General features: G+C 44.1%; 1 protein-coding gene across 1 annotated transcript in view; it reads left to right on the plus strand.

Moving 5' to 3' along the window:
* KLF7 (Kruppel-like factor 7 (ubiquitous)) overlaps positions 1-14,789 on the plus strand; it is a gene marked incomplete at its 5' end in the record, with an annotated part of 31,952 nt that extends 17,163 nt beyond the window's left edge. The window contains 2 exons of the mRNA XM_008937917.1: positions 7,903-8,026; positions 14,738-14,789. Coding sequence (XP_008936165.1) covers positions 7,903-8,026; positions 14,738-14,789 — 176 coding nt within the window. The remainder of the gene's footprint in view (positions 1-7,902; positions 8,027-14,737) is intronic.
* Between the last annotated feature and the right edge of the window lie 8,000 nt (positions 14,790-22,789).

Consider the following 22,789-nt stretch of genomic DNA (forward strand, 5'->3'; position numbering starts at 1 on the left):
CTGACCAGCAGCTTCCTTCAGAGGGGGGCTGTGGAGAAGGGCCTTGTCTGCAGGCTCTGTGACTCTCCCTTGCATAGCCCCAGGGAGGTAGAGCAGGGTGTTCCTCCCCACCTCCATTCTTGGTGTGTATGGCAAGGGGCAGCAGTTAAATGTGTCCTCCTAAGCAGAGCAGAAAGGGGAAAATGTCCATTTCTGTGAACGTTGCTACACACTTTGCTCTCCTCTGCTTTGCAGCTAGGCAAGTGGGTTTTGTGGATGTGTGTCAAGTGCTTGTGGATGTGAAAGGCATAAAGCTGCAAAAATTCATTTCTTTTCATGTCCTGAATGGCTGGAGACTGCTGCTGGTTCAGTAGACAAGCTTTGGCAAGGCCCTTAGGGAGTAATCCAGAATTTTGAAGTTTGCAGAAAGACTGATTGGACACTGGGTCTGGTTCTTAACCTCTTTCCCCCATCTCTAATATAGACATGATCAGAGCCATCGCTCTATGAGGGCACTGCTGACCTTTTTGGATGAAAGGAGCTGTACATTGTCCATGGAAATGTGCTGCTTTTACACTTGATCATTCCTGCCCATCTAAAAATAAGTACAACCTCCTCACATTGTGTATTTCACAATCCTGTCACATTCCTCTTCTGCCCCATACTGTCTCCTGCCAGTTTTTCTCTTGTGCTTTGTCACCCTTTCAAAGGCTTTTCCATCTTTCCAGCAGGTGGCAAAACTGTGAATAAAATGCCTTTTTTTTTTATTTTTCTCTTCTTTTTTTCTCTTGATGGGTAGAAAGCATTGGTGAGCCACTTAAGCACTGACCACTGCCCCCCCCTCTCCATCCCCCTTGCATGCCTTTGTAATAATAAAAATAATAATTAGGCTTTCTATTCTCCAACAAAAATCAATTAGGAGTATATTGAGGAATGAAAGGCTCAGAAAAGTATCTGAAATTGATTTTTGTAATTAGTTTTACTGGTTGATGGGTTGCACGCACGTACACTTAGATGTTAGCATTGATCTCCAGAGGATGTGTGTATTAAATAGCCTGCTCTTCCTTTCTGCTGAAGAAATGAACTTATTAATCTTAAAAGGAGGGTGATGTTGTTGTGTGCTGAACTGCAGCTGCTCACTAGCTGTTCTGTAACCTCAGCAGCAGAGCCCTGCCTGAGCCACGTGGTGGTGACTGGCTGGATCTCCTGTGGAAGTGGGGGTATGTAACCAGCAGCAGGTCTGGAGCTACTCATGTGTCTCCTGTTTGACAAAGCGTGCACATGTAGGGAGAGGGAGCAGGCATGGATGTTACAGAGACCTGTCTGGTTACATTTCCTTCTGTCAGGAGGCCTTAAAACTGAGTGTCCTTCTGCACCATGCTTCTGTTCCCTGTCACGTAGCTCCTTCCGCAGAAGGAGGGGTGACCGGTAGCATTTGCTGTGGTGCCATGTCCTGTGTGCTGATGTTCAGCTAATGAGAAGAATTATGGCTCAGCTTCATTGGTATGCCATGTATGTAGCTTGTAAAGCTCTCGGGGACCCTCGGAGATGAAGAGTGCTACATAAATATAAAATATTGTTAATGTGATGTTCCCATTGTGCTGTGGCACTTCCATACTGAACTGCGAGGCAAACACAAATGCCTGGCACTTCTCTGCAAGGCAGGCTGGGGGGCTGCCTCTCATTGAAAACTGCACCAGCTTCTGGTCTTTCTGAGAGGCTTCTGTCTGCACTGGTGACATCCCAAGGGGCACCAGCCTCTGCAGGAGGCCTGGGGTCTTCCCACAGTGACACTGCTGCTCCCTGCAACCGCACAGTCTGGTCCCAGCCTGGGAACAGCAGGTCCCAAAAGGATTGCTCAGAAGGGGGGAGGAGGAGAGTCATTAAAACACAATCTTAAAAAGCCAGTGGCACTACTTGGTTTTTCACACATTTCTTTGCACAGCTTAGGCCCCCAGAGCTTCCTTATAGGGCAAACCTAGGCGAGAATTGTAGTTAATCCCTCTTTCAGTTGTAATTTGCAGTTTGGCTCTCCAGGAAGACCATGCATAGCTGGAGATGTCTTTCAATTTTTAGACATCAAGGCTTTTTAGAACTAGTTTCATTTTGCATCGTTTTTAGATTTTAAAGAGGAAGGAAATGTTTTGTGTTTCTTTCATAAAACTCTTTTTCGGGTCCTGAAACCATGTGCAAATAATTCACATAGGTGGATGAGAACACATGGTGATATTTAAGGGCATGTTTCTGTTGTTCTCCTAAAGACACTTTTGCATAGTAGTTTTTTGTAGTCACATAACGGGATATTAAGAAGCACTTAAAACATAGTACAAGTGTCTTATTTGAATGGCCTTCAAATGTGTGTAAGACAGGATTTGGGTTTTCTCCTTCAGTTTTTTGAAACCTTTTTGGCTAAGTTGGTCATACTGCCAAAAGGAGGCATGGGACTGTACCACATTTTAGTACAGAGAGATACCAGCAAGGATTTTCACTCTTATTCTCCTCTGAAGTTCATTGCAGGACTGGAGGCTTTAACCTACTTAATTGTTGAACTAAATGCACTATAACTGATATATTTTTGTGGTGTGGTCTTTAAGGTGGGGTGCAGGGAAGGGATAAGGAAATAGATATGGATGGGTAATCATAATATCTTTCTTTATTTTTAATTCTGTAAAGATACAGGGTGAAACTCAAGCCATAATGGACATTTTTCCAATGACTTTGATGGAGCCAGGGTTTCACCCGACAGCATTATCAGCTCTGTGATCTTACCATGTGCATCCCAAAATCTGCAGGATTTTTTTCCTTAAATTCCCCACTCTTGAAATCCAGGGAATAGAAAGCAAACTTCTTGCTCTGTGCTTTTTAATAAATGTTTCCAGCCCGCAGGGCTGCGAAGACAAGTTTAAAATGATGGCCCTAGGTTATCTACAAAGCAGAAGGCAAATGATCCCTACGTATTATTTTCTTCTTTAAAATCTCATTATTTCTATGGGAGACTGGACTCGTGACTTTTTAACCCTTGGGGCTGGGAATAAATGGTGAGATATGAGATGTGTAATAAGCCCAGAGTCCATGGTGTGTTGCAGTCCATGCCAGTGTCCTCAGCTGATCTCAGCCGTGTACCTCTGTGTCCTGTAACCTAATGCTCCTACTCACCACTCTCCCTTGGCACAGCCACTCTGAGATGTCTCTAGCAAATGCTGCCTTACTCCTCGTGCAAGGGAAAGATCCCTGGGACCTACAGGGTGCCTGTGGGATGTAGGTGGCAAGGACAGAGTATGGAATTTAAGAGCCAACAGCTCTGCTGCTGGGTTTCGTGGGGGAACATTTGTTGCAAAGGCTTGGATAGGGTTTGCAGTCTAAGGGTGTGTTGGAGAGAAAGCCTGAGGGTCTCTGTTTTGTGCCTTGGCTGCCTGCAGCCAAACTGCTTGCCTAGCCCTGGTGCCATCAAAGCAGAGAAAGTGTCACACTCTGCCTTTGCCTCTCCATCAACCTGAAAAAGAGCCCTAGGTGGGAATTTCAGATGATGGCTATTTCAGTGGCCTGAGATGAAACTCACCAAGACTGCCCAAGGCTGGAAAATGGAAGGAGAAGTCCCAAGGACCAGTGTGGTCTCTCCTTCACAGAATCAGCCCAGCTCTGTCAGTCATGTTTTGCTGGGAATCTGGTGTGTTTTTACCAGAGTAATGTTGCTAGGGTTGTGTGCTTGGCTCTTTCATATTTTCAAATGATAGATTTTTGGCTTTCAAGGGAAAGCTGTACCAATTATTTGTTTATTGTTGTAATGGGATGCCTAGTATTTGGAGTCTTGTGTTTGTGTTAGTCATCAAAGGAATAGCAACCTGATTTCAGGACTGCCAGAGTCTGAGAGATTTTTCTTAAGAGTCATAAATTTTAGCTTGTCTATGCGTGTTACCCATAAATTTGCTGAGGACTTTGTCCTCCAGTTACCAGAGTGGAGCAGACTGGATGAAATAAAGAGGATGGAGGGCTGGACTGTACTGAAGGGTGCTTTGGAGGTACTTTAAGAAGAAGAGCTAGGTTGTGTGAGGTACCATAAACAGAAGTTGAAGAGCGAGCCTATTCCCCAAGCATCTGACTCTCAGGATATGAAAATATGTCACAGGAAGATGAAAGGATTAAAATGGACTCTGGACTGCAGGACAGAGCCACAGTGAAGAGAGGCTGCTTCACAGGGGTGTGTGGTCAGGACGGGCTGAAACCCTAAAGCATATCTGAAGGGCTGATAGGATTTCTGTACCACTAACTTTTCTAATGCCAAAGTCCTTCTGGATCAGTAGGTTTCAGCACAGTGCTCTGGGCTTGCAGGCACGTGCAGGCTGCTTCTTGGGGAGCCTCAGCTGGCAGCTAAGGATGTGTCTGTGTGCATGTTTTCCTGTGTTCAAGCATCCTCTTTTGAGGTGAGTCTTCTGGTTGCCCTCACGCACTGTGTAGTGGTCTCCAACTCCAAGGGAAAAAATCCAGGTAACTATCTTGAGAGTACTAAGAAGCACTATCTCAAAGTAATATCCAAAATACTATATAAAAGTACTTAAAAACTAAGGTATATCATTATCTAAAACTCTCCCAAGTAACTAGCAGTAGGATGAGAGGAAATGGGGTTAACATGCAGCAGGGGAGGTTTAGACTGGATAGTGTGAAGAATTTCTTTACTGACAGAGTTGTGAGGCACTGGAACAGGCTGCCCAGGGAGGTGACAGCATCACCATCCCTGGAGGGGTTCAAGAAACGTGTGGATGTGGTACTTCAGGACAGGGTTTAGTGGTCCAGGCAGTGCTGGGTAGATGGTTGGACTTGGGGATCCTGGAGGTCTTTTCCAACCTCAATGATTCTGTGGTTCTATGATAAAGCTGAAAGTCACTATGTTGGGTTGGTTCTGGAAGATTTGTGGATTTGTTTAAGGACTGCACAGCTCTTGTGTTGAACAAGGGTGATTTAAGGAGTAGAGCCTTCTTCCTGGGAGTGGCTCACAGGCACGAGTTTTATGTGCGGTTATTAATTTTGAGGAATTAGAGCCTGAAAAAAAGTCAGTGTGGCACAGCTCCACGATGTTCCTATTTTTAATTGGATTTTGAAGCTCGTAATTAATTTGTTAAAAAGGGGGAGATCCTGGCTGTGTAGAAGTGAGTGGGAGTTCTGCCATTGCCTTCAGCAGAGGAGGATTTCACCTTCTATCCTTTTATTCCTGCTAATCCTCTGCAACAACAGAAGAGCAGCCTGGCACACAGAAAGGATCCTTCCCACTTCTTCTCCCTGTCATTGCCAGTAGTGAGGTGGGAGGACCTTCCCCCCTTCTCTCTTCCCGTGCTCCTTACATGTGTGCCCCTCGGAAGGAGAGGCTTTCATTTCATCTGTGGGTGAGGTGAAGCAGCCATTAAAGCAGCAGTTTGTTCTTAGTCTGTGCTTGCAGAGATACTGAGGGCTCTCCCCTCCCGCCCTCTCCTGTTGCGGAGTAGCTGCAGGAGGGCAGGAAATTGAACCTCTCTGAGGTCTCTGGGTCAAGGAGCCATCTGACATGTCTTTAAAGGTCAGCGTGCTCCTTTGCATCTGCCTGGTGCTGCGCAGAGCCCCGTGCCAGCCTGCTGGCTGGAGCACAGAGAGGGACTGGCTGACATTTTGTGGAAGGGGGCTTGGGTTACAGGGGAGAAGCATCTGAAAACTAAGCTCAGCTCAGGGCTGTGCAGGGCCAGACCAGGAACACTTGAGAGAGGAGCCCCTGCAGCAAGTAGCAGAGAGATATGTGGCATCCCGTGGGTTTACCAGCAGTCGTGCTTGGCATTTCTGTCTCTCAGAACCTATATATAGCACTGTACATTTTCAAAGCTTTTGACAAATGTTAACAAGCCAAACTCGGCTTCAGTCCTAATAGCCCTCGTTCCACAAAAAGCCCAGGATGGGCTTCCTTCACCCTGCTGCTCTGTAGGTGACAGCATCCTTCAGACGGGCTGTACCTGCCAGACTGGGCTGAGCAGTTGTGCTCTGCCTTTGCTCCGCAGCGTGTGCAGCAGACGGGCGCTGCAGGCAGCCTGCCTGCCTTGCTCTCTCCGCTCTGAGGTGGGCACTAGAGAGCGTCAGAGAACCGAGGGAAGCCGAGTTATCACCCAGGCTCGTTTGCTGACAGCTTTTAAAAATCAATGCATGGACTGTTCCGACAAAACCAGTGTGCTGTCAGACGTGACCAGGGCTGGGGAAATCCCTTCTCCCGGGGAGGGGAGAGCAGATGCAGGATGCCAGGTAGGATGTCAAGGGCTGGAGTGGGAGAGTGCTGCCACTGCAGCTCCAGTGTCTGGGGCCAGCACTGGTGACACTGTTTGAATTACAGTGGAGTAATCAGCCCAGGAACAAGACACCAGCACTTGGCTCACTAACAAGAACTTTCTTGCCTCCTCCTCCCCCCCAAAGAAATCCTATTAAAAGAAAAAAAGAACAAAAGTGAGGGCGAGTCTGCAGGATGACCAGGCAGGCTCAGTCTAAGTGGGGTGGTGTTATTGTTGGCTCAGCCCATTGTCCTGTTGGGCATTTTCCCATGGTGGACTGTGGCACACAACAGAGACATGCAGGCTGGCCTTTCTGTGGTCAGAGACAGGGAACAAATGGATGTTTTGGTGAAGTCTTGCCAGCTGCTGCCCCCTCTTCATTTCTTCACCACAGTGAATCCTTTAATTGAGCTCCTGAGCCAAAGAGACTTCTCAGAGGCAAGTGAAATGGTTCAACTCCAGTTACCATCTCAGCCCACTCTGCTGTTCTCTCTGGGGTGGATGACCACTGTGCAGCAGCAGAGCTGCCTGTGCAATAAGAAGTCTGCAGAAACTCACTTTTCAGAGAACAGCTTTTTTTTTCTTTTTCTTTTTTTTTTTCCCCTCCCAATGTATTTTAATGCAAATCTCTTGCCCTTTTCACTTTTCTTGCTCTTTTGGCTTCTCCAGTTTCTCACCTTGAAATACGTGGATCTCCCATAATCAGATCTCACTCCTTTACTTGCTGAATAGACATACTAAATATAGAAAGCTGTGTCTCTGCACTGAGAAATTTGTCTGCTGTGGCCAAGTGATTGTTTCCCATGATGGGCATGGAGAGGTTGTACAGACTACAACTCCAGTTTGGTCACTGGTGGGTTTTTTAAGATCACCTTAGCAATTTTAAGAATAAATAAGTAAAAATCCCTTCTCTGTTTACAATTCCCAGTTTAGAAGCGTGGTGGTGAAAGTGTTTCCTTGTCTGCATTTTATCTCAGCTCCCTCCTCTTCGAATGCATCCATATGGTGCTGACTGCATTGGGAATGGTGATGTGGAGTTTATGTAGGAGGAGATGCACTGGAGCCTTTGTTCTGGGGGGAGATGATAAATTTGCATGCACGTGAATACATGTGCACAGGATAAGAAAAGGGGAGGCACGAGAGCTTGGAATTCTTCATGAGATGGTGTTAACAACTCCACAGATGCTACACCATGGCAGCCTTTGATCCACAGAAACTGGTTCCCATTGGAGGCTAGGTACACAGGAACCCAGCAGACTGCAGTGGTGGTGGTCACTCTGGAGCAGTGCAGTGTGCTCACGGGTGCCACAGGAACTCATCTGGCCAGGGCAGAGTGTGCTGGAAAGCTGACTGAAAAGCCACGCAGCAGGACAGGCATTTTGGGGATGTTCTGATGCTTTCTTTGAAGAGTAACTGCTGTTTTTTTTAGAAATGGGAAATAAGGTTGTGTGAGAATTTTAGCAGTGGTAACATTTGGACTGGACCAACCCTCGGTACAATGCGTCGTAGCCCCTAATTTGTTTCCATCCCACACAGGCCATGAGCTGTGTGTTGGGCAGAGGCAGGGTGGGAGGTGACAGGGCTTGCAAGCTGAATGCTCAGTGATTCTGCTGCCACGCTGACTGTTCTCTCCTCCCCTCTGCAGGTGAGAAGCCTTACAAGTGCTCGTGGGAAGGGTGCGAGTGGCGTTTTGCACGGAGCGACGAGCTCACGAGGCATTACAGAAAGCACACGGGGGCAAAGCCCTTTAAATGCAACCATTGTGACAGGTAATGCGGCCTCCTCACGGCGTGCGAGCATCACGCGGGCTTTGGGAGCAGCCTGCAGCCACCAGCTCCCAGACAAGAGACCTGCTTCCCAGCAGAGGGGCCTCTTCTGGCCTCCTGTGCCAGGCCTTGATCCCTGAGCCAAGGAGGGACCCTCCGTTCTGCCCCTGTCCTCCCTGCCTCCGTGGCTGGGCAGCCTGGCAGAGGGGGAGTATTTGCTCACAGCCTGAGCTGTTCCCACACCACTGCACAGAGGAAGACACAGGACCTGGTGTGGGTCTGACTGTGTCTGTTGTGGGCACAGGATTCAGTCCATAGGGCAGCTCTTGTTAATACTCTTAAAGCAGAGGAGACATCCAGAGGGCCCTTGAGTGATGGACCTCTCAACAAAGCATCTCCACAGCTTTCCATCTGCTGGTGCCCTCACAAAGCCAGAGCTCCCCCCCTGTTTGCTCTGCTTCAAGGACTACCCCAAGCAGCACTGCTGGCTGCCCACATTTTGGCAGGGTGGGCCTCACAAAACTGATTGGCCTCACAGACCCAGGGGTGTACGACAGGGGATCTGTGGCTGTTGTGCCACAAGTGCCCCAAATCTATAGGAAGCCCCCAGGGAAAAAAAAGCACTTAATTTCTGTATGGTCATGGCCTTCTCTTACTGCTCAGCTCAGGGCTCCACACTTCCCCAGATGTAAGAAGGGAAGAGTCAGTACAAGACAGCAAAGGGCATCATTTTCAACAGCACAAGAGTGATTTAGGCACATCTTACAGTTCACATTCATGGGGTTGTTTTGTGTAGGGCCAGCAATCTCTGCACATTCTTGCTAATTAGTGAATCTTTTCCTACAGTTTTAAATCTCACCCTTGACATCTCTTTGATGTGGGAAATCCTCTGCACCTTCATTCTGTGTGGGCCCAGAGCCAGGGTTCCCAAAGAGCCTGTTATGCAGCAGTTCTCCTCTGGGCACTCAGAAATGAGGGACCAGTCTTGCCTGGTGAGCTGAGCACTCAGCATCTCCTCCTGAGAGCCGTGGTTGCTGCCACTCACTGCTGATGCCTTTCTGCAGTTAAGCTTTAGCTGCTTGAATGAGTGATGAGCTTGGCTCAAAAACAAAATAATGGTCATCCTTGCTTGGTGCTGAGCATTTTTGAAAGCCAGGTTCTTTGAATTTAGAAACAAAACCAAAAGAAAACCCTCCTCCCCATCCCCAATCCCAATTGATAAGAAATTAGGGTGGAGCAAAAGCAATTACCCCTGTAATGACTCTTGACAGCACTGACAGGATGGAACAATGAGCACTTCTCCCCCTCACACCCCCCAGCTGGAGACAGGCAGTGCCCTGGGTGAAACCTGGATCCAGGATTGAGTAATCAAATCATCTGCTTGCATCTGAACATGTTATCCAGCTAATCCTATTTATATATATTTTTAAAAGAGGCTTAAGAAAATTACCCATCTTTTTAATGCAGCACTAAGGTTCTCTGCTCCGATAAGGAGACATTTTGTAATATAATAAAGGCTCTAGGAAGCCTCTGGGTACACCAGACCAGCAGAGAACATGCATGAAGAGAGGATGTGTGGGACATAAACAAGGGACCCCATCCTTTTATGGGAAGGAAATTCGATGATTTTCACATCCTGCCTTTCCAAGAGCTTCATCTCCTTAAGTGCTCTTCTGCCCTTGTCTCCCCTCTTCCTGTCCCCCTTCCCCCACTGAGGGTTTCCTCTTGGACTGCCTTTTGTTTCATCCCTGGATTATGTTTTGTTTGCTTAGAATGGGGGACAGGATAAGCCAAGTAGGGACCTCTGGAGTCCTGCTTTTGTATAAGCACCTCTGTGAAGGAGAAGTTATGTTCTCTGTTTAAATGTAAGGCGTTTTCTTTCCTCTGAAGAACAAATTAACCATCCTGGCCCTACAAACACACACGTGCACACACACACACACACACAAAAAGCCCCAGGGTTTCTGTGTCAGGACAGACCATATTTTTAGCAGAGACGTAAAGAAATATCATTAGTATTTTTAGCTCCTCAGTCTCTTTCAGTCCTTTGTTAAGTATTCATTCTTCTTCCTCTAGATGTTATCCTTTCCTACCTAGGTTTTTTCTTTGGCAGCCAGCTCAGTCACTGCAGTCAAGATATAGTCCTGCAATTATCTAATGCATTTTCTGCACTTCAGCTGAATCTGTAGATGAAGGGAAGATCTTTATTAACAACTAAATTGTGCTGGGGATTTTGCAGTGTTAGACACCTTGCACATCTGTGTGTGGTGGTAGGAGACAAATTTGTCTTTCCTCTGCCAGTCAGTTGTTGCAGGCTCATAGAGTCCCTGTTCTTTTGTCTCACTCTGCCATGCCACTATTTTTCCTCTTTTCCCACTCACAGATCTAGTAGCACCTATTGCAGATGTCACCTGAGCACACATTGAAACGTGAGCCTAAATCCGTCCTTAGCTCTTTAGGCAGACTTTTAATGTTAAAGACACTCTTAGAGCCAGGGTTCCCAGCTGGAGAACATCTCTGTATGGGAACTGCTACCATTTATTGCACCCACCATTACTGACAGGAGTTGTGGTCACTCCCTCTGACATTCTGGCTTGCTAAACTTGAAGGAGCTCTTTTAACAACACTGATGTAGCTCAAAACATATGCCCGTGGTTGTTGAGAGGGAAGGCCATACTTTGGCAACCAGAGCATGAAAGTGATGATTCAAATAGCAAAGAAGCAAATGTTGTGCACACAGTCTGGCTGCAGATCCCTTCCCAGGCTGTTTTCAGATGGGTTTGTGTCTCTGACCTCCTGGCCAACATCAAAGCAGTATTAATGTCCTCTGTGTACACGTCAATTTTAAAACAAGAGATAAGGAGATGGGATCCTTTCCTGCTAACCAGCACCATGCAGCCCACAGAGCACATTGTTAGTTCTAGCTGGCAAACTATCACTGGTTTGAGTAGCACCATATGTACTGCAAACAGTGTGTGGTTTGGTGGTGGCAGGAGAGAAAGGACAATCAGCTGAAGTGGTGCAGGAAGCAGTGTACAAGCCCTTGGTGCCTTCCAGACACCAGGGGTATGCTGGTTATTAGCATTCCCTAGGAATTTTGCTCCTAAGAAACACAGGTTATGTTCCTCACACAGTGCAAGCCCTCAGCACTCCAGGGGGAGGATGGTGACAGGGTAGTGCATAAATATGTGTTTAGGGGATGGCAGCTCTGTGCCAGACTGCTGGGGTGTATGCTGCTCTGTGTGTGTGTGGGCACACACACACACACGTGGTTTCCTTTTTGACAGCAAGGTAAGAGCATGCTTAGCTAGAATGAATACATCCCAGAGTGGAGAATCCACAGCTGGTAAGAAAGATGGCTGAGCCATGTATTCTCCTCTCAGGAGTTACCTTCCTTCTTTCTCCTGCAGAGGCTTCAGTGCCAAGCAGTGCTGTGTTGCTAAGGAGATAGAGCAAAAAGAGGAAGGAAGGAAGCATGTTTGAGACCAGGGAATACATATCATGCATCACAGGATGACTTTCTGAATTAGGGCATCTTGTAGCATGAACTGTCCTTTCTAGGAAGGACTAGACTGGGGAAGGATGATGGGGAAGACTGGGGAAGATGTGCTGAGCTGGTCTGGAACTGGAAGAGGTGTAGAGCCAGAAGTGTGGAGCAAGGTCTTGCCTTGTGGGCAGGACTAGAGACCAACAAGCTGCTGTTTCCCAGTTTGTGAGGAAGGGAGTTTCTCTGGACAGTTTACCCTGTGGAGCCTCTTCCACCACTGCCTCCAGTCCCAGAAGGGAAAAAAATGCATCCACTGGCCAGTGGCTTTTTTTGACAGTGGGATTCAGCTGTTTTGCTGTTGAAAATAACTGCCCACATCCACCAGCCTTACCAGGAGATAACCAACCAAATCAGTCAGCAGGAGAATGTGAAGAGTTAGTATCATAGCCTTTGATTAGCTATAACCTAGCAAACATGGTGCCATTTTATTAGCTATAAAAAAACATTATAGGGCTGAAAAATCTACTAGGTGCTAAGTTACTGATGTGACAGGATCTGTTGAGTCCAGGTTTTGAACAGATCCTGCTGTGCTGTGACTCAGCACACTTTCTCCTGGGTTGCATCTCTAAGAGACAATTGGAGAGGAAGAGCCATGCTTGGGTGGTGGTCTGATGACTCGTCCTAGACTGAAGTGCCAGCTGGTGCATGTCTTTTTGGCAGCCACTCAAGCTGTTGTTTGGTTTTGGCAGCCCTTGTAGCCAGAGCATGCTGCTTTCTCAGTAGAGACCGACGAGAGAGATGTTGGTCCAAGGGTGTACTTTGGCACCCTAGAAAATTCTAGCTGTGCTGAGCCTGCTGTGTTGAAAGCTGAGTGTCCATGGTCAGATTCATGTCTGTCTCACTGTGCTTCATGTAGGAGTTTGGAGGAATGCAGCTTCCATCCTGTTTTGAAGTCTTTCTTTTTCATTTTTGCCACTCTGAAGGTATTAACCACCCTGTAAGCTGCTACAGATCAGTAGGGAACAGCTGACTGGAGCCAGAGTTATGCTTATCCACAAAAGATGAGTATCTAGGTTTTCTTGTGAAAGTTGCCTTATTACAAGGTTTCTTTCTCTTAAAAATGCACCTCTTGATCACTCAGCTCTGTGTGGAGATGCAGATGGGTTGCCTATGAAGGGGAATACTGCCAGACAGACAGAAAAAAATCCCTCAACTATTTAAAACCTCTTCATTTTTATAGTTCTTCTCTTTCTCAGCCTTTCCCTGCTTAGGGTGTTTATCCTTTGGGCATTTGCTTTTAGATTGAGTGTTTGGGGTTTTTTTTCTCTTTGTTTTTTGGCTTTTTTTTTACTGAGTTGTCCAATTTGTTTTTCTACCTTCTTCTCTCTGAAAAATATGAAATGCACAACTACTGCTTTTTGAAAATATTTGAGTGCCCATGTGTGAGCTGTCCAGATTTGGACAATAAGACATTTGGACATTCTTCAGACCAGTATTGGTGGTTCTTTTATACTCTGAATCTGTGGGGCAGTGGAAAGACATTCCAGGCGAGTCAGTTCTGGAAGTAGCTTTTCATGGTGCCCACAGAGCCTACAAACCAGTTTACTCAGAAGCCACAGGTATGTGGGGTTTTGTGTGATATTGATAATAGATGTTTTCTTCAATTAGTAAAAATGAATAAGCCCATGTCTTGTGGCTTAGGGTGGAAAGAAGGCAAACCAAGAGTCACAGGGAACTTGGAAACTCCTGGTTTTCAGTGCTCAACTTGCAGTGTCTAGTAGAAGTTCAGTTTCTGAGAGTGTCCAAGTCCTGCAGCTCTGGCAGTCAGGCTCCATTGTAGGGCTTTAGGGTAGGCAGCCAGAACCACTGCCTGCTTCTCCATCCGCTTGCTCCCCGGGGCCAGAAATATTTTAATGGCACTGTGATGGAGGGTGTGAAATGGGTTGGTGCTTTCAATCCCACTTCTAATGGGTATGAAGTTGAAAAAATATTCTTCCCTATTGGCAGTCTTGATAAAATGGGGTATGTAGTGAGTGACAGGGAAGAAAAGCACTTGTCCTCCTGAGAACTTATTCCCGTGGTCACTCTGGCAATACCTTGGTGTGAAGAGCCTGAATTTGGGCTGTGGTTCCTGCTGCTGTGAGTGCCCTGCAGCATGTCTACTACAAGGCAGCTGTTCTAGAATAGTAATTCCTGATTAACTCTTTGTGGGGTTGCTCTTCTCCTGGAGTAAGTGTGTTTTATTCTGAGTATCTTAACCCACTTCCCAGGGGGATTAAGTCATTTCAGAAGAAGGTAGTCATAATCCTTTAGAGAGGGAGTTAATCAAGAATAGAGGTTTCATTTCACATTCATGCCTTACCCTATTCTCAATTAGCTGCATGTGTAGACCAGCCCTAAAACTCAACTAGTTCTCTAGGGTGGCTGCTCGAGCTCTGTCTCATCAGCATCCATCTACATGTTCAGAATGTCAAAACATTACATTCTGAGGTGCAGAAAAATGGCTTTGTGGATAAAGAGCAGAAGTTGAAAGCTGCAGTGTCCTGGCATTTTTTTTTTTGGCTTTTACCACTCTTCTTGTGTGTTTTACAATTTCCTTGCCTCCTCTGTCTGTCAGTTTTCACTCTTACAAAATAAGCATAACACCTTATCTCTTCTCAGCATCCTTCAGGGAGATAGCTTTCCTGAACATCCATGTATTATCACCCAGCCTCCCAGCAGACAGAAAGGGAGAGTGATGTATCCTGATGGATTGTCAGCCTCCAAACTCTGAACCAGCTTTCCTGCCAGTTTGGAGTTAGAAATGAGAATCCAGCTTTCAAAGCTGTCATTGTACCTGGGTGCTTACTGCAGGTGCTGGGCACTTGAGGAAGCTGCTGTCTTTTTTAAACTGGTGTTGCTGAGTACTTGAGAAATAACTTGGTTTATTTCATTTTTTTTAATGCACACACACTTGCTTTTCTACTACAGGTGCATAGATGGGCACTCTGCCCTGGTACCTGGCTCAGTGAAGGAAGAGGGAGGGGAGGAATAGGGAAAGGAGAAGCAAAGAGCCAGGAGAGTTGGCAATACGTGGTCCCAGTGGTCAATCACACAGGGTTTGGTGGTGATCCATGGATCATCTAAACTCGGATATGTATTTCCTCCTGTATATAAGGAGGAAGGAGCAGGAACTTGTTTTCCCAGGTCTTATATTTATTTCATTCCTCACTTGCTTTATTTTGCAGGTGTTTTTCCAGGTCCGATCACCTCGCCCTCCACATGAAGAGACATATCTAAATATCAGTCAGCTTGGCATGGATATCATCTGAGCTAGGTGTTGTGAGATGAAAGTGGAACTCAAGTTACAACGTGCTACCTTGCAGGAGAAGAGAACTTGGTCCCATGTAACCCTCTGTACAGAGACCACAGGCTCCCACTGTCACACACCCCGTTACCCTGCAGTCCGTACAGCGGTCCTTTATGCCTTGCCCCAGCTGGATGGGAGAAGAAGCAGGCGAGGAAGGGATGCAGAGGTGAAGCCAACGAGGAGGAACAGTTGCTTACAGTCCTTCGTCCCTCTTGGATTGGTTTCCTGGTTTTGCCAATGGAATTCAAAGAAAATGGAGGAGGCTTCCCTGCAGGTGGACGGCAGTAGGATGGGCTCATTTAACTTGCTTCTCAGTGCAACTCAGTAGGAGAATATGTCGTCTTGAAGTTGCATACTTGTAGCACTAACTTTCTTTTTAAACAGATGGGGGGAAAACAATGACCTAGAAAACCAAATCCCAGTTTGGTAGCCAAAATTAACCTCTTGGTTCATTTGTTCTTTGTCTGAGAATTCCTAATATTCAGCGCGTCAGACTTCTCACAGACACTTTGACCTGTCTTGGTTTTGGTTCTTCTTCATAGAACTGAGCTATTGAGATCCTTTTAAGTCAATACCAGTGGCCTTAATGGCAGTAGACTGTGGAGTGACACTTGTGACACAGATCTCCTCTTTTTGGCCTGAGTTTATGTAGACTTTGCGGAGGACTATATTTTTGTTGTTTGGTTTTATTTTGATTTTTTGTTTTGGCTATTGCACAACATATGCACTAGGGACTCTGAAAGCTGCTGCCATGATGGCTGAGTGGCCAGGAGATAAACCCCTGAGAAACAGCACCTAATATCTCTGTAGGCCTCACCTTATTGCCATAGCTAGGACTTCTTGTTTATTTGTTGAACAAAAAAAGAAACAAACAAAAGACAAACTTTAAAAGCTTATTTGGAAGCTTAAACATTTTTTCTCTTTTCTCCACGAACAAGTGATCTTCAGAACTCCTTGTCTTCACCTGGATATCAGTCTGGGACTGGCCACACAGGCATGACTACAGGACTCCTTCCACATCATGTGAGCATGTTAGCCACAACCCACAGTGACTTATAGATGAATTATGTTGGTTTTTTTCTTGCTGTTCTTCTATTAACCAATTTAAAACATTAGACTTTTGTTTGTGTAAAGAGCACCTGCAGACATTTTAATTTAAAGCTAATGTTTGTTGAACATCTTACACAGGAAAAAAAGAAAAAAAAGCCAAAAATCCTACTCCAGTCTCTGAGTGGGAAAGCAAGAACCTTTTCCAAGTACAGTGGCTTCATTCAGCATTAGCCTTGTAAAGAAATGATCAAAGTCCTCCTTTTCCATTCATCAAGTTGATACTGTAGCCCACAGGATTTTACATACAGCAGTGAGGCTTTTCCAGATGATTAAAGTATTACTAACCTAGAGGTCCATTTTGGCCTACAGTGTGAACCATCAAGGAGAAATGGAGGTCTCATGCTTACCCTTCAGTCCTAATGATAATTTAATTTTGTTGGCTCAAAGTGGATTAAAGCCTTCATTACAAAAGAAAAAAAAATGTATCTTACCTTGCATTTGAAACTCTTTTGGCACTGGCCCTGACTCCAAAGACTGCATTTAGGACCATAAAAATGGCCTATGCAAGCAGGCAGGTGGTCATTAGGTTGTATATTTTGTATATTCTGGGACCATCCCTACAAAATGTGTCTAGAAATGAAACAAAATGACGCATGGTCCATAAATGGTTGCTGCTCTTTTATACTGTATTAGCCAACTGCCCTTCTTCGACTGTTTTGACTCATTGACTGTTAAATATTTCCCTTAATTTATGTTTTGGGAGGTAAAACTGTACTCCTAGGGGAAAAAAGAACCAACAAGAAACTCGATAGATGTTTAAGAGCCGTCACCGGGATCCTTGGCACTTGAATTCTCTGCATTTGCAACCTTTGGTTCCAGTGAGAGATTGAGTTTACTCAAAAAATGCTGTTTTTCCTCACAGTTTTCACAAAACACTGTGACTGTCAACTGAACACTTTGGGGACAGGGGGGAAATACGATGTCTGGCCCATATGGCATGAAATATGGACCAAAATCTAACCATCTTCTAGGGACAGTGATGTAACCTTCATGATCAGAGCATGAGGGAGAGCAAGAGAGTGAAAGAAAGAAAAGAAAGAGAGAGAGAACAAAAAATCGAGTTTATTCCAAAGATTTAAAACTAACTATATGTGTATATATATATATGCTTATATATATGTATACATTTAAAAATTGTGGAGCACTGCTTGCTGACAATCTCGTATTTCTCTACTTCTGTATTTGCATACTTTTTATGGCCATTCCACCCAGCTGTTCCACTGGGACTGAGGGCCCTAGAATCCAATTTGTGTTGGAATATATAGAGCATCCTGCCAGATGTCTAATGGGGACTGAAACCTCAGCTGTGTGAAGCTGTAGAGGATCCAGTCAGTGCATTACATTAAAAAAAGGGTAAGAAAATGCTAGAATTTCATTACTGTAGTGTCCTAAAGTGTATGCTCTCAAACCCACCACTGTAATATTCATTGGCTGTGGACCTGCATAAATATCCTCCTTTGAGCTGTGAACACACCTGCCTTTAGACATGGTATCAGTAGTCTACAAACCTTAACTATTAAGAGACTGTTCAACTAACAGACTATTTAAAATGGAAAAAATCAAGCAAGGCTGTTTATTTACTTCCACTTGTCATTTATGGACTTGTTGACATCTTATTTAAATATGGCAGAGCAAGAACCCCCTGGAACAAAAAAAGCATGCTGAAATGTCTGACTGTTTTGTTCTAGAGGCAGGCCTACATCTAAATCATGGATCCAGATAGCCTAAAAAACATAGAGGAAAGGGGGATAGGAGACTTAACCAGATTTCAGCTTTCTCAGGTTCTCTCTGTAGCAGGTCTTGAAGTCTAAAGCCAAATTTTGCTCTTTGGGACCATCTCTTCTGTTTGTAAAGGGATATATACTTTTCACCTGTATATATGGTGTACTCAGTCTCTGGACTTCAGTTTTTGGGTGCTCATATGCAAGTGTCTTAGTCATTACTGAAGTTTTAAACCATAGCTGGTGTTTTGTAGGCGTCTCCATTTGGAAAGGCATAGTTAGTGACACATTCCAGGATTCAATTTTTTCAATGACAAGATTTATTTCTTCACAGATATTTTAAGCTGTGCACTTCAAACCTAGCTACTCTGTTACAGCTAGATCCTTGCTGGGCCTTCCTCTCCTTGCTAAGGTTGTGCAGTTGTCCTCTATTTGTAAACTATGAGTAGAAACAGACTCATGATGAAAAGCTAATCTTTTCTGTGAGGCTCCTTGGAAGCAAATAAACAGATGATTTGGTGACAGTTGAGGACTGAGTTATCTAGCTGTAGAAAGGAGAAATTTAACCTTGCTTCCTTCATGCTAGATCTATGCCTGTTGGCAAAAGAGAAGCCATTGTAAAAAAAGTCAGATTGTGGTTTCCAAGCTAATCTTCTGTGTAAGGCTCCTTGGAAGCAAACCCATAAACTGATGATTTGGTGACAGTTGAGGACTGAGTTATCTAGCTGTAGAAAGGAGAAATTTAACCTTGCTTCCTTCATGCTAGATCTATGCCTGTTGGCAAAAGAGAAGCCATTGTAAAAAAAGTCAGATTGTGGTTTCCAAGGCCATGGAACTACAGGGTGAGAACAAACTGAGACAGAAGTCTCACAAAATAGTGTACTTAGAGGAAGCAACTGAAGCAGATGTGAGTTTTTATGAATAGCTAAGTAGTATTTTGGAGCAGAGCAGTCTATCACAGAATCGTGCAGGTGGGAAGGGGCCTCCAGAGGCTGTCTTGGCAAACCTCCAACTAGAGCTGCTTACTCAGGGTCATATCCAGCTGAGTTTTAAATATCCCCAATGATTGGAGATTCTACCATGCCTCTGTGCAAGTTGGTCCAATATTTGACTACCTTTATGGGAAAAATTAAAAAGCCATGTGTCAAGTAGGAATATTCCATGTTCCAACTTGTTTTCATTGCCTCCACCACTGTACACCTCCAAGAAGAGTCTGGCTTCTTCTCTACACCCTCTGTTAGGTACTTGTAGACAGCAATAAGATTGACCCTTACCCTTCTCTTCCTGAGATGGAACCATGCCTCTCAGCCTCATCCATCATGTGTTTCAGAACCTCATCTCCATGGTGGGTCTCTGCTAGACTTGCTCTAATACATCAATGATTTTCTTGCAATGGGGAGACAGAATATTCCAGATCAAGACCTGCTTCATATGTTGCAGTGCTGATATAATTTATCCTGGATTTTTCCATTATCTAATTGAGACAAGGTATATTCCATGACAAGATTCTGTTTTGAAAACAGCTGTGAAAAATTCTTTAGGAAGCACCAGTATCAAGATATTTCTAATGAGATTGCTGCATCTGTGTATAAAAATATGCTTTCTATACTGCTAGCTTGAGGCCAAGCAAAATTCTATTTTTCCAACATAATCATTGCTGGTTTATCTTAAACTAAAAAAAAATTATTGTTTCACTCTTACTGTATCAAATATGAAGACATGTGATGCTGTATTTTAGTCACTTTTTAGATCAAAACAACACTTCAGTCCATCTTTGTTCTGATTGTTTTTCCCTTTAGGAGATAAAGAGCAACCTAAAATATCACATGTGTTTTATAAAGATTGGTCTAAACCAAAAGGGGATTCCAGAGTCCCAGGTATTTTTTATTATCCCAGAGTTGTTCTTTTTCAATTGCTAGTACTCAGTTTAGAAAATTGTATTACATGAGTAGATTGGCAAAAGAAGGGGAGGAAGTGCAGACAAATCCTAGATTCGTTCAGTGTCTTGGGCAAGGCCCTGAGCAGTCTGATCCAACTCATTTTTTTAAGCAGAGGGTTGAATTAGGTGACCTCCAGAGGTACCTTCCAACATCACTTTTCCTGTGTTTCTGTGATTCATTTCAGAGCTCTCACTGATTAAATGGCTGCTGGTGGTTCCAGTTCTTCCCAGTCTTCTGCTGGTGGAACAGACTGTAGAAGAGGTTTTTAGGGTTTCTCTCAAACCTTGATAGTTTCATCCTTATTAAATTTCATAAGGCTTCTTCATAAGGGAGACTTAGGAGGAAATCTTAAAAAAAATCCTAACCCCTTAGCAAACCAGTTTGAAGCAATATGTGTTGATATCTATAATATGGGACGTGTCACAGCTGCAGGGCCCAACCAGATGTTGTGGAAACAAGTTTGCTAGCCTGGAAGTCCTGTGTGGTGTCACAGAAATGGTTTCCAGGGCTTAAGCAAACATACATTTCTACAAAAGTGAATATGAATTTTCTTTTTGGTTTTCTTTTCATTCATTCTTCTTTTCCTCAGACTTTTTCGAATTGGGTTTACTGGTTTTTTAGGCTAGCATGTTTTCACTTAATACAAGGGGAGCACTGACCAAACTGAGATGGGTAAGAAGAACCTGAATGCAAGAGGAGCCCCTGAGTTCTTACTTTTGGAACTTTTTTAACCTCAAGAGAGAAAAATGTATGGGTAAAATGGAGTTGATATGATAGCTGCAGTGATTGTATCTTATCTGTGACCTTTTTGTATCTACAGAATCAGGCTCTCTCCTTCATTTCTACCTGGCCCTAGACAATCTGGGCTTTTTAGCTGCCTACTAACACAAAGGTTGCCTCTCCTGTTTAACACAGTTCAATTATCTGTCAGGTCATAATTGGTGCTTTTGACAAAACTGACAAGAATCCAACTTGCTCAAGTGTTTCCTTTTCTCTGCCGGTTCCCTTCGTGTGTGTCAAAATCTTTAAATTTAAAAAATAAAAAAAGATGAAAGTTTTGTAAATAATGTTTTTAGGCCAGCACCCCGTGGATCAAGGGCTTTTATTCTTGATTTTATTCAGGACTTACACACCCTGGCATTCCATCCAGTAAGGCTGTTTTTCAGCTTCCACATCCTGAGTGACACCTCTAACCCAACACTCTTTTTAAAGTACTTTTTGCTGATTTCAGGCAGAATTGCACTTGCAGAGATCCCCACATACCAAGAACAGAAACAGTGCTTGACAGGAGCTCTGTTTAACTGTCTTGAAAAAGGAAAATTGTTTCCTCCCAAGATACTACAGCTACTCCTTGACAAGTCTTGCCTGTCTTTCATCAGCATTGAACCTACGCCTTTGTGAACAATCATTTCCAGATCAAGACTGGATCTTCTTTTTCCTCTTCTCACATTTGTGTCCCTTTCTGTGAACAGTTTAGGGATGACTGCTGCAGTCGTTCTCCTCCACAGCTCTACACTGGATTCAGTGGCAAGATTTAGCATTCTAAGAACTGTAGGATCTGTCCCATCAGGTACTAAGATCTGTCTTGTAAAGCTGAGACTTTCCTCCTCCCTCAGAGGAAGAAGTCCAAACCATACTTGTGCTCTATAAGTTATATATATGATGAGATAGTTATATATATAAATTATATACATAAAAATGTGGAGATGGGGGGGGGTGGTTCGCTGCCTTTATCACCTCAGTAATGAGTTTCCCTACCTGAAAACTTTCAAATGCAGGTGTCATTTTTCAAACAGGGTTTTATAGTTTTCCTTAATGCTTGTTAATGGCATTTTTGGTATAATAATTGAAGTTAGAACTCTTCACTCTTTTCAAAATGAAAGCTTTGATTATTATTATTTTTTTTTTTTAAAGTGCTTTGGTCTTAACTTCTATATACTGCCAGAAAACAGGTTTTCCACCCTGTCTACGTGTAGGTGTGGATGTAGAACAGCATGCCATATTTACCTACACAGAAGAGGGAACTGAGCTACTGACTTACAGTTTGTAGTAGCCAACCGTGCCTATTACTTTGGTTTAGGGAGGGCACTTGCTGTTGCCTCTGCATTTTGGGAGCCGTGTCAGCTCACCTGGGAAGGTTTTCAACAGTGTTGCTGTGTGCTGTGAATGAGCAGGCTGCAAACGTGGGCGTTGGGAGAGGTGGGAAGGGAGGGGGATGAAGGCTTAGCTTGTACACACTAAAAGTGAACTAGAATGGAGAGAAAGGTGACAATTTTAGCCTTTATTGTCGGGCTTTTGGGGAAATGAAAAGCTAACATCCAGCCCCTGGAAGGCCTGGTGGCTGAAGGGCTGATCTTGACTTTATATTTTGCAATATACATTTTACCCATCACTCTGTATTTTAACCCGCAGGCCTGTCAGATTCTGGAAGTAGATCAAAACACTGGTTTAAACACTACTTTGTCCCCAAGGCCATGTCTCTACTAGGGAAGTTGCCCTACGTTAAGATATCAGTCTGGTTGAAATCACTTTGTAGCTGCACCCATCACTCGATTGCCTGGATTGAGCTTTTCATTGGCATCCTATGCAGTTCAACTGAAGTGTAAAAAATACTTCAGCCAATTCAGATACCTCTGCAGGAAGGTTCTTGCACCAGTTTTAAGTACCTGGTTTGAAATCACTGCGTGTAGACTATGACAGCTTTCCTCTTAGAAACAAGGCCTTAGTTTAGCATGTCTACTCATCTAGTTGAAAAAATAATACTGCAGGCTGCTTTGCAAAGTGGCCTGTTTCCTCTCTTGTCCTTTAAAACCTTTCTTGCTCTCTACTACACATTAGATTTTTGTTTGGGGGATTTTTTTTGTTTGTTTTTTTTTTTAGAAAAATATGAAGTCTCCCTATTTAAAAAAAAAAAAAAAGAAAAAAAAAGAAAAAAAAAACCAACATTGCTTGAAGGACTTTCATTTTGCACTATAATTTTTCTTTTACCAGATGTGTCTGACAAGTGCATTTTGGAGATGCCCTCGGTCACGTTCTCTCAGGCCTACTCTGGTATTTCTAATATATCACAGAAGTACCCAATCTTGTAGCCCTCAGTTCTGCCTTTTTTTGACATTTTATTTTTTTTAAGCTTTTTATATATATATATATATATAAAAT

The sequence above is a fragment of the Merops nubicus genome, unplaced genomic scaffold, assembly GCF_000691845.1.
Source record: "Merops nubicus isolate BGI_N331 unplaced genomic scaffold, ASM69184v1 scaffold17473, whole genome shotgun sequence".
NCBI classification, from domain to species: domain Eukaryota; kingdom Metazoa; phylum Chordata; class Aves; order Coraciiformes; family Meropidae; genus Merops; species Merops nubicus.